Source organism: Bubalus bubalis, chromosome 13, assembly GCF_019923935.1.
Source record: "Bubalus bubalis isolate 160015118507 breed Murrah chromosome 13, NDDB_SH_1, whole genome shotgun sequence".
NCBI lineage: Eukaryota > Metazoa > Chordata > Mammalia > Artiodactyla > Bovidae > Bubalus > Bubalus bubalis.
Window position 1 is genome coordinate 17,642,237 of NC_059169.1, and position 12,171 is coordinate 17,654,407.

The 12,171-nt window shown below is 40.4% G+C and overlaps 2 protein-coding genes across 8 annotated transcripts in view; both read right to left on the bottom strand.

The window, feature by feature from the left end:
- The window catches only part of LOC102413807 (ATP-binding cassette sub-family C member 4), a 500,000-nt gene that overhangs the window by 391,431 nt on the left and 96,398 nt on the right, over positions 1–12,171 (bottom strand). For 3 of the 7 annotated variants that reach the window (XM_045162449.1, XM_045162451.1, XM_045162448.1), the window contains 3 exons: positions 9,401–9,551; positions 7,001–7,120; positions 5,716–5,826 (listed from right to left, as the gene is read on the bottom strand). The exons of 1 other annotated variant lie outside the window; for it this stretch is intronic. In XM_045162449.1, coding sequence (XP_045018384.1) covers positions 5,716–5,826; positions 7,001–7,120; positions 9,401–9,551 — 382 coding nt within the window. Of the gene's footprint in view, positions 1–185; positions 287–5,715; positions 5,827–7,000; positions 7,121–9,400; positions 9,552–12,171 lie in introns of those variants that run through there. 3 more of the 7 variants (XM_045162450.1, XR_006639861.1, XR_006639862.1) reach the window with 3 other exon arrangements.
- The window catches only part of LOC123464831 (ATP-binding cassette sub-family C member 4-like), an 891,549-nt gene that overhangs the window by 64,525 nt on the left and 814,853 nt on the right, over positions 1–12,171 (bottom strand). The gene's annotated exons all lie outside the window — the stretch shown is intronic.

Below are 12,171 nucleotides of genomic sequence, written 5' to 3' on the forward strand. Positions count from 1 at the left end.
TTTACCATCTGAGACCCAGGGAAGCCCTTAAGCAGATGGAGGAGAACATAAAAAAACTTTGTAAGATTATGTTTAAAAAAAAAAAAAAAAGAAGAAAGGTTTTATTATTTTACGTAAGAATTGCTTTTATGCCGTATAACAGCAAGGAGAACTGAAAAGGCTAAGAACAGAAAGATAAACATCACCATGTTCTCAACTTCGGCACTTTGCCTGACACACCACTGGAACATCCCCGTGAGTACGAGAGAGAGAGACAGGACCAGGCCAACCTGCCCGAGATCCAAAGCTAAATGAGGAAGAAGAGGAATAAAGTGAGTCTACTTCTCAACCCCTCACACAGGTCCTTCTGTCATTTTACAAAGAAGACTCCTTTATTGTTATGATTTTTATTGAAGTATAGTTGATTTACAAAGCTGTGTTAGTTTCAGGTGTATAGTAAAGTGAATTAGTCAGATATATATATATATATATATATATATATATAAAATCTGCCTTTTAAAATTATTTTAATATATATGTTATTACAGAGTATTAAATAGAATTCCCTGTGCTATACAGTAGGTCCTTTTTAGTTATCTATTTTATTATATAGTAGTGAGAAGACTCCTTTATAATATTTAAATCATTGGCATGTAATGATATTATCACTCATAATATTAGTTCTGTTGTATGAGACAATAACATAGTAAACACACACACACACATACACACACACACTATGAGGGACTTCCCTGGTGGTCCAATAGCTAAGACTCTGAATGACCAATGCAGGGGGCCCAGGTTCGATCCCTGGTCAGGCAAAGAGACTCCACATGCCACAACTAAGAGTTCACATCCTGCAACTAAATTCCTGCCTGTTATAACTAAGACTAAAGATCCTGCGTGCCCCAACTAAGACCCAGTACATCCAAATAAATAAATAAATTTTTAAAAAGTTATTGTGAATTTAGAAAGAGCTAACAAAGTTATTGTTCAATCACTAAGTCATGTCTGACTCTGTGACACCATGGACTGTAGCATGCCAGGCTTCCCTGTCCTTTGTTTTCTCCCAGAGTTTTCTCAAATTCATGTCCATTGAGTTTGTTATGCTATCTAACCATCTCATGCTCTACCACCTCATTCTCCTCCTGCCTTAAATCTTTCCCAGTATCAAGGTCTTTTCTAATGAATCAGCTCTTTGCATCAGGTGGTAAAAGTATTGGAGCTTCAGCATGAGTCCTTTTTTTGAATATTCAGGGTTGATTTCCTTTAGGATTTCCTAATTTGATCTCCTTGCTGTCCAAGAGACTCTCAAGAGTCTTTGCCAACATTACAACTTGAAAGCATCAATTCTTTGGCCCTCCGCCTTCTCAATGGCCCAACTTTTACATCCATTGACAACTCTTACATGACTACTGGAAAAAACATAGCTTTCACTATATGGACCTTTGTTGGCAAAGTGATGTCTCTGCTTTTTAATATTCTGTATATATTTGTCATAGCTTTTCTTCCAAGAAGCAAACGTATTTTCATTCATGGCTGTAGTCACAGTTCATAGTGATTTTTGGAACCCAAGTAAACAAAATCTGTCACTAGGTTCAACGTTTCCCCATCTATTTGCCATGAAGTGATGAGACCGGATGCCATGATCTTAGATCTTTGAATGCTGAGTTTTAAGCCAGCTTTTTCACTCTGCTCTTTCACTTTCATCAAGAGGCTCTTCAGTTTCTCTTCACTTTCTGCCATTAGAGTGGTATCATCTGCATATCTGAAGTTATTGATATTTCTCCCAGCAATCCTGATATCAGCTTGAGCTTCATCCAGCTTGGCAGTTTGCATGAGGTATTCTGCGCATAAGTTAAATAAACATAGTGACAACATATAACCTTGTCATACTGCTTTCCCAGTTTTGAACCAGTCCATTGTTCCATGTACAGTTCTGTTTTTTCTTGACCTGCTTACAGGTTTCTCAGGAGACAGGTAAGATGGTCTGGTATTCCTATCTTTTTCAGAATTTTCCACAGTTTATTGTGATCCACAGAGTCAAAGCCTTTCACATAGTCTTGCTTTCTCTATGATCCAATAAATGTTGGCAATTTGATCTCTGGTTCCTCTGCCTTTTCTAAACCCAGCTTGTACCGTTGGAAGTTCCCAGTTCACATATTGTTGAAGTCTTGTTTGAAGGATGTTGAGTATATCCTTACTAACATGTAAAATTAGTACAATTGTATGATAGTTTGAACATTCTTTGGTATTGCATTTCTTTGGGATTGGAATGAAAACTGATCTTTTTCAGTCCATGGCCACTACTAACTTTTCCAAATTTGCTGGCATATTGCATGAACAGCATCATCTTTTAGGATTTGAAATAGCTAGGCTGGAATTCCATTACCTCCACTAACATTGTTCGTAGTGATGCTTCCTAAGGTCCACTTAGCTTCACCCGCCAGGATGTCTGGCTCAAGATGAGTGACCACACCATTGTGATTATCCAGGTCATTAAGATCTTTTTGGTACAGTTTTTCTGTATATTCTTGCCACCTCGTCCTAATCTCTTCTGCTTCTCTTAGGTCCTTACCACAGGACCTTCTCTTTGTCCTTTATCCATATTAATCCCACCTGGATAGAGATACACTTGACAGTATAATATAGTTGAGGATGCCATTGTTCAGATTTTTGTCCTTATGCTTTGATTATCATTATGTAATTTCACTCTCTACAACCAAGGTAGCTGCAGTTGAAATCACAAAAGCAAGGCAGTGGGTTCTAAGAGCCAGTGCTTTTAAATCTAAAATATTACTCTCATTTTTCCACTATCAAAGACTGTGATTCTGGGCTATTTCTATGGAATAGTGAGGGATGGTGAATTCATGCCACACTTTCCAACAGCTGCTCATCTGGGACCCACATAGCAGTGAGTATACTGTTTTTGCTATAGAGAATCTTTCTCAGACCCCTACAATGAAGGGATCCAAGTAGCCCTAAAGCTAAAACCTAAAACCTAATCTGTACAAAAAGCTTAACAGTAAACCTGGTTCTCTCTACCCAGCTATAAGACACTACCTGGGATTTTCAGAAGATCATCTTGCTACAGTTATGTAGACCCCAGCCCATTCAAAGAAAGATAAAAAGATAAAAGATCTCAATGAAGACCTACTGTAAACAAACAAACAAACAAACAAGCAAACTACTCAAGAGCAATCTACAGATTCATTGCTGCTGCTGCTGCTGCTAAGTCGCTTCAGTCATGTTCGACTCTGTGCGACCCCAGAGACGGCAGCCCACCACGCTCCCCCGTCCCTGGGATTCTCCATGCAAGAACACTGGAGTGGGTTGCCATTTCCTTCTCCAATGCATGAAAGTGAAAAGTGAAAGTCGCTCAGTTGTGTCCGACTCCTAGCGACCCCATGGGCTGCAGCCTACCAGGCTCCTCCGTCCATGGGATTTTCCAGGCAAGAGTACTGGAGTGGGTTGCCATTGCCTTCTCTGACAGATTCAGTGCAATCCCTATCAAATTGCCAATGGCATTTTTCACAGAATTAGAACAAGAAAGTTTACATTTTGTATGGAAACACAAAATACCATGAATAGCCAATGTAATCATGAGAAAAAGAAGAAAAATGAAGCTAGAAGGAATCATGGTCCCTGTCTTCAGACTATACTACAAAGCTATAGTAATTGAAACAGTAGACTACTAGCACCAAACCCAGAAATGTAGATCAATGGAACAGGACAGAAAGCCCAGCGATAAACCCATGCACCTGTGTCACCTATGACAAAGGAAGCAAGAATACACAATGGAGAAAAGAGAGTTTCTTTAATAATTGGTGCTGGGAAAACTGGACAGCTACATGTAAAAGAATAAAATCAGAACACTCCCTAAGACCATAACAAAAATATACTCAAAATAGATTACAGGCATAAATGTAAGACCAGACACTAGAAAACTCTTAGACGAAAACATAGGGGAAACTCTGACATGAATTGCAGCAAACTTTTTTACCCACCTCCTAGAGCAATGAAAATAAATGAAACACAAATAAACGGGACCCAATTAAGCTTCAAAACTTTTGCACAGGAAAAAAAAAAACAACATAAAAAAATACCAAGACAACCTGCAGAATGGGGGAAGTATTTGCAAATGAAGTGACTGACAAGGGATTACTCTCCAAAATATACAAGCAGTTCATGCAGTTCAATATAAAAAATAAATAAACAACCCAATCAAAAAATGGGCAGAAGATTAAAACAGACATTATCCTGTAAACATACAGATGGCCATAAAGCATGTGAAAAGATGGTCAACATCTCTAATTATTAGAGAAATGCATATCAAAACTACAGTGGGAAAAAATGAAAAAAGCAAAAAACTATAGTGAGGTTTCCCCTCACACCAGTCAGAATGACCATCATCAAAAAGTCTACAAACAATAAGTACTGAAGAGGATGTGGAGAAAAGGGAACCCTCCTACACTATTGGTGGGAATGTAAACTGGCACAGCCACTATGGAGAACAATATGGAGGTTCCTTTAAAAACTAAAAGTAGAGCTACTATATGATCCAGCAATCTCACTCCAGGACATATATCAAGAGAAAACCATAATTCCTAAGGATACATGCACCCTAATATTTACTGCAGCACTATTTACAACAGCCAGGACACGGAAGCAACCTAAAGGCCTGTCAACAGAGCAATGGACAAGGAAGATGTGGTGCCATACATACAATGGAATGTTACCCAGCCATTAAAAAGGGCAAAATAATGCCATTTGCAGCAACATGGCTGGACCTAGAGATTTTCAGACTGAGTGAAGTAGGAGAAAAATAGAATATGATATTGTTTACATATGGAATATAACAAAAGGCTACAAATGAACTTATCTACAAAACAGAAGTAGAGTAACAGATATAGAAAATAAACATGATTACCAGGGGATAAGGGAGGGAAGGGATACATTGGAAGACTGGGACTGACACATACATACTACTATATATAAAATATTAAAAAGATAACTAATAAGAAACTACTGTAAAGTACAGAGAACTCTGTAATGATCTATATGGGAAAAGAATTTAAAAAAGAGTGGATATATGTATATGTATAGCAGACTGACTTTGCTGTACATCAGAAACTAAGACAACACTGTAGATGAACTATACCCAAATAAAGCTTAGCATAAAAATGAAAGAATGGCCTGGGTGAGCCAAGGCAGGGGCCCAAGGCACCACAGGTCTGCTGAAGCAGGCACGTCATACCTGGTCTTTGCTCCTAAAGATTCCGAAAGTGAAAAACAGAAATTCTTTTCTAAAGGACAATTCATTTCAAGTATTAATCAAAATGCAAATTACTAAAAAAAGGTATACATGCACCCCAATGTTCATGGGGTATGAAAAAATAATCTTTTAAAAAGTGGATGTATGTATAACAGATTCACTTGGCTATATACCTGAAGTTAACACAACATCATAAATCAACCATATGCAATCAAAAAAAAATTTAAATGGTCTGAACAAGGACCTACTGTAAATAAATAAGTAAATGGAAAAAAAAGATAAAAGTTCTCATCAAGACACAAATGACTTCACATGGACATTGTGGAGTCACACGCTGCAGACACTTTAATACAACTCATTAGAACCAACGAGTATATATTAGACAAGATGACAAGAGTTTAATAACTACAAACAAAGCTATAAACTGTAAACATACCACAAATATTCACATCTGTACTTACTTTCTGCCAGAATCAGGGCTCCAAAGGCAACAAGGGTGACAAAGATGGCACAGATGACATCCAGATACACAGCGAGCCATCGGGACGTCGTCAAAACCAGGAACCAAGCCTCTGCATTTGTGAATCATAGTAAGTGTAATACATAAACAGAAAAACCATGCTCATGAGGGAGAGCATTTTCTCAGTTGAGCTACAGAAGATTTTACACAAGGTAGGACAGCAAAGTTACACACCTGTAACTTCAAAGGAACCTGAAGATTCCAGAAAACTCAGTTCAACATGAAACAACATATGGGACACAGAGGAATCAGTCCAGGAAGCATGCTTTGAAAACTTCAACCAACAGGTTATCAAGAGAAATACCACCACAGGAAAGAAGATGGAAAAAACATCTCATTGGTGTGTTTCCTGCAGTCCTGGGCCTGAACGTAAAGATCCTCCTCTCAAAGGGTCAGCTGTTCCCAGCTCTGACAGCAGAGAGTACAGCTCTCACCGTTTCCAGCACCTTCTGCCCTCACTACAGGGCCTGAGGTGGTTATTCTTAGGAGATCCAGTGTCCACATGACCATCAGCTAACAGGATCTGTATGTGGCTTTCAAAATGCCATGTTATCTTTAAAATACATTAATGATTGGAAAGTTTGGCCAGGATTTTATAGACTTAGAGGAAATTCTGAATTTTCTACCTAGGCAGAAAACAAAACAAAAAACAAAAAACCAAAAAACCCTTCACTGATACAAAGCATAATCAAGTAGGTAGCAAATCAGGAAATTATTTTTCTCAATACGTCTTCTACTCTCCATGTCTGCCATGAAAAGAGTCAGAAAACCACACCTGAGGGGCAAGAACAGACACCACCTGGTTTTGTAAATAAAATTTTATTGGAACACAGTCATTGGCTGATGTCTGATCTTTGCCTGTCTTTGTGCTACAATGGCAAATGTGAGTAGCTGTAACATAGACAGCACACAAAGCCTACAATATTTTATATCTGAACTTTTGGGAAAAAAGACAAGTTTATTGACTCCTGCCTTAAAGAGACAAAAGGGCAGAGTGATGGAAGGACAATGCAGGTCAGTCAGGGGAGAAAAGCAAGGCTGTGAGGGTGGAAGAGGGGAGCACAGAGGGGATGCTGAGAGGAAGGGGTGAGGGAGGCAGGTGTGCAGAGGAAAACGTGGGCTGACACACAGAGAGGCGCTGGCCAGCCAGGCCACCTGAGACAGAGGTCAGACCTCAGAAGGCAGCACATCCCATCCTTAGAAATCATCTCCAGGAACGTACAGACCTGAGTGCAAATCCTGGTGTGCATCAAACAGCTCCTGAAACTTCTGTTCAGCTTTGTATGCCCGGATGGTCCAGAGTCCCTGGAGAGAAGATGCTAAGTGGGAAAATACCGGGCTCCGAGCTGGGGAAGCAGAGACAGACACAAGACAGAGAAAGTCAGGGAGGCTGGATGCGAGGAACCACTGCCTCCTGGGGTCTGTGGTCACACGTCCTGCCAAAGGGAATCCTCCATGTGACCCTCAAACTCCTGCTCACACCAGGCTTCACTTTAATGACCTGGGAATGAGAGATTCTCTTTGAAATTATCTTTGATAAATTCAAAATCCCAGCTAGAATTAGATAAAGAAATTCTTTATGGTTTTTTCATCAAGGTTTTCTCAAACATGCCTCCCTCAAAATTCTTCTAGTGTCTTTCTAGGTGGAAATTGCTCACAATTTTTTATTTTTTATTTTTTTTTAATTTTATTTTTAAACTTTACATAATTGTATTAGTTTTGCCAAATATCAAAATGAATCCACCACAGGTATACATGTGTTCCCCATCCTGAACCCTCCTCCCTCCTCCCTCCCCATTCCATCCCTCTGGGTCGTCCCAGTGCACCAGCCCCAAGCATCCAGTATCGTGCATCAAACCTGGACTGGTAACTCGTTTCATACATGATATTTATTGAAGTACAGTTGATTTACAAAAATGTGCTAGTTTCAGATATGTATAGTCATTCAGTTCTTTTTTCTGATTATATTCCATTACAGGATATTACAAGATACCAAATAAAATTCTCTGTGCTTTACACTAAATCCTTGTTATCTATTATACATATTAATAGTAGTGTGACTATTAATACCATACTTCTAATTTGTTCCTCCCCTCCTCTCAGTCCTCTTTGGTAACCGAAAGTTTGCTTTCCATGCCTCTGAGTCTATTTCAAGTTTGTGTATGGATTCATTTGTATTATATTTGGATTCCATGTTTAAGTGATATCATATGCGTCTTTCTCTGACTTTCTTTACTAAGAATGATACTCTCTAGATCCATTCTGAAGGAGATCAGCCCTGGGATTTATTTGGAAGGAATGATGCTAAAGCTGAAACTCCAGTACTTTGGCCAACTCATGCGAAGAGCTGACTCATTGGAAAAGACTCTGATGCTGGGAGGGATTGGAGGCAGGAGGAGAAGGGGACGACAGAGGATGAGATGGGTGGATGGCATCACTGACTCTATGGACGAGAGTCTGAGTGAACTCCGGGAGTTGGTGATGGACAGGGAGGCCTGGTGTGCTGCAATTCATGGAGTCGCAAAGAGTCGGACACGGCTGAGCGACTGAACTGAACCGAACTGAACTGAGATCCATCCTTGTTGCTGCAAATGGCAATATTTCATTCTTTTCCATGAGTGAGTAATTATTGTTCACTAATTTTTTAACCAGTAGCATTTTAAAATTTATTTCCTCATTAGAGTCCTCACCACACTGAATTTTGATGAGCTACCAGTGTTTTGTCTCCACCTTAGATCAGTAACCTAAGGGCTGGGATAGAGTCAGTACATCCCTCACCCGGGACCAGAGCCAGACCCAGACCCAGGACAGGGTGAGACGAATAAGGGAGCAGACAGTCTGCCACCTCCCTCGTCCTGGGCCTCCCCCTGCACCTGTGCCAGGAGCCTCTGTGTGGGTCACAGAGCACCCGGTGATGCACCGCCCTTGTGCCCTAAGGACCCAGCAGACAAGGAGCCTTTGAATGGTCTTGACTTCTGCTCCAGGAACCTGATGGATGTTTTTATATCTACCTGCTGGTCACCTGTCCTGTTGTTTGGAGGGCACTGTGGCACGTGACACTCACACCACCCTTTTAGAACCTGACAGCGGCCTCAGTGTCCATCTTTTGTGTGACTTCATGTGGTTTGGGCCTGATGTCACATGACTGCAGAGCCTGGAGGTATATTTTTAAAATATATCATTTCTGACGTATATTTCCTGAGGTCTTCTTTCCTTTTCCTTATCTTTTCCTTCCCTTATCATTTTTGGTAACTTTAGGAGAAGAAAAATTCTCAATTTTCCTTCTACATTAGTTCCAATATGATGAAATACTTTCAAGAATAGTATGAATAGAGTGGATACTCTGTGTTAGGAAGTATGTCGTGAACAAGACAAAAATGGTCCCTGTCCTCATGGTGCTCACATCCGTCCTCCTTGGACTAAAACGCAAAGTGCAGTTGACCCATCACCAGCTCCATTTGTCTTAAGGGCCAAACCTAATCTCAGGGGCATAACTTTCAATCACCTAATGTTAATGGTGAGAAATTCCACAGAACAGTCTGCAGAATTTCAGGGATCTGGTTAACTGCAGTATGAATGGAAGACAGCCTGCACTGCCCTCCCAACCTGAGAGCCCTGGTACTCACTTGTACATTCCAGGCGTTTCACATCTTGTGATGTCTCTAAGAAATATCGCCGGAGAGCAAAGACAATGATGCCAAGGGGAATGACAGGTATAGCGATCCAGGGAATTGCAGCCACCATCACGCCCACCACACCAATCACAAGTAGAAATGTCTGAAATAGTGAAAGTAGAGGCCTTGGTGTCAAGGATACTTTTCAAAGATAAACTTTGTTGATTTGTTAAGATTAAACTCCTTTCCTTGAAAAAACTTGTTGAAACAGCAGGGAATGCTTTCCCTTCCAAAGAAATACAATTATAGATGGTCCTCATGATGTTTATTGCATGAACCAAACACTCTGATAAGAACTTTCTAAGTATCAGCTCTTGTGATACACTCAGTAGCCCTTTGAGACAGGCATTACTATTTTTAACAGATGAGAATATTTGAGGTTCAGAGAGTAGGAGTTGCATCTCAAACTATCAGGAGTCAGCAGGTATTACTAGGGAGATGAGTGAGCATGTATCACAGTAGAGGAATCCAGATGCCTCAGCTATACATATAGGGATAAAGCAGTGGTTAATTACAAATTCAGTGTAACATATCTTGTAACAGTATTATCTGATTTTACAAATGGAGACAGTGAGGCACAGGGAGAGGTAAAGCAACTTAATGGAGACTGCAAAGCCTTTCACAAAGCTGGGAAGCCCATGTTATGAGCCATTATGACATATTTAAGCTTACTTCCAACATACAGCCACATTTGTATCATCTAAGTATTTAAAATACCCATTCCAAAGGTTAATGATTATAACAACACCAGATTCCAGTTACAATGTGTGTACTGTATGTAAGGCCCTGTGCTGAGCTCCATGAACATTCTCTTAATCATCACATTATCCCTTGAGATGATTTACTCTTGGGAAATGATCTTGGTCTAAAAAGACAGCAAGTAGAATAGAAAACAAAATCACGGGTTGATGCTAATTTAAGCACCCATATTTATCAGGAAAAATATGATAAACTAGTGGACAATATCAGGTGATAAGAATGCAATCAACATTTAGTGTCTGCCTGCTATGAAAGTGGGGTGAGGTGGTAGGGACTTGCAGATTCACCCAGTCTGGGCCAAGGCCTCTGAAGTTTATGATCTCCAGTGGATACAAATCCATGGTGATCTGCACAGGGCACAGGGTGTTGGGGAAACACAGGGAAGAATACCTGAATATTTTTAGACAATTCTAAGACTTAATGACTGATTTTACAGGGTTGTTTAACAAATAGAAAGAATAGTATGAATGATTTGCAGGCAGTAATCACAGTTGATGAAAATTTTGACCAAAAGTGAGCTGGGATGAGAAGGTTGAGATGCTTGTCTGTGTTAATACTGGTTGTTCTTTACAGATAAGAAATATGAGGTTGGAAGGATAAGTGGTTGTCCTAAAGTTTCCCAGGAAGGTATTGCTTATCCTAGAGAAAGAGAGGAGCAGTTTGTACTCAGGGAATCCCAGAGGCACAGCTGCAGGCGGGAGGAACAAACAACCAGAACTGTGACTCTGTGGCCAGGAGCCCTTGGGAAGCAAACTGCATGATCTGGATGCAGACCCATGTGCTTTTCCTGTTTCTCCCCACCTCTGCTATGGTATCAAAAGAAAACTCAGAGTGAAGAGGATGGGATTCTGAAGGAATAAATTCCAATCATGAGTGAAGAAAAATAGGGCTGTCTGACCTCCCTCCAATTAGACCTACAGAAAACAATTTCTTATAGCCACTGGCTTGACTGTGCATCCCACCATGCTACAACCTTCATGTTCATGGGGAGGGGTCCTTCCAGCTCCTTCTATGTCTAGCCTTTGGTCACTTGGCTTGTCATTGTTGTTTGTCAAAAACAACAACAAAAAAACTACTATAATGTCAATTACAAAAAAAAAAAAAAAAAAAAAAAAATCCAAATTACTGTTTTTTAGCAGACTTGCATCATTTGATGGATAACATTCATCCATTTCAATAATCTGGCTCTCCCCAGGTGTCTTCCCTGGTGGATCAGTCATTAAAGAATCTGACTGCTATGCAGGAGACCCAGGTTTGATCCCTGGGTCAGGAAGTTCCCCTGGAGAAGGAAATGGCAACCCACTCCAGTATTCTTGCCTGGAACATCCCATGGACAGAGGAACCTGGCAGGCTAGAGTCCATGGGGTCAAAAAGAGTCAGACAAGACTGAGCGACTAAACCATTCCAGATGAGGGCTTTTTATGACTAACCCAGCCCGGCAGGTAACCTGGAAAGCAGAGGTAAGATCAAAATGAAGGGCTCCATGGAAGCTGTGCCAATGCTTTTTCATTAGGTACCCACTGAAGACCCATTACTAATGCTCTCAGAACCTCTGGAGTTAGGTTTGGTCTTTCAGATTTCAGGCCCTAAAGTCTAAAGCAATTCAAAAAGGATGTCTCTAAAGGTTTTATTACACGCACACACACACACACACAACATATTGGTTTCCCTAGAGGCTCAGATGGTAAAGAACCTGACTATAATGCAGGAGACCCAGGTTTGATCCATGGGTTTGGAAGATTCCCTCAAGAAGGGACTGGCAACCCACTCCAGTATTCTTGCCTGGAGAATTCCATGGACAGAGGAGCCTGGCAGGCTACAGTCCATGGGATCCGAAAGAGTTGGACATGACTGAGCACTTTTACTTTTATATGTATATACATTTGTGAATCTTTTATTGCCAGCCATCTCAAACCCTTTATAGAATTTTGTAGAAGATGAAAATAGTATCTAAAAAAAAGTCA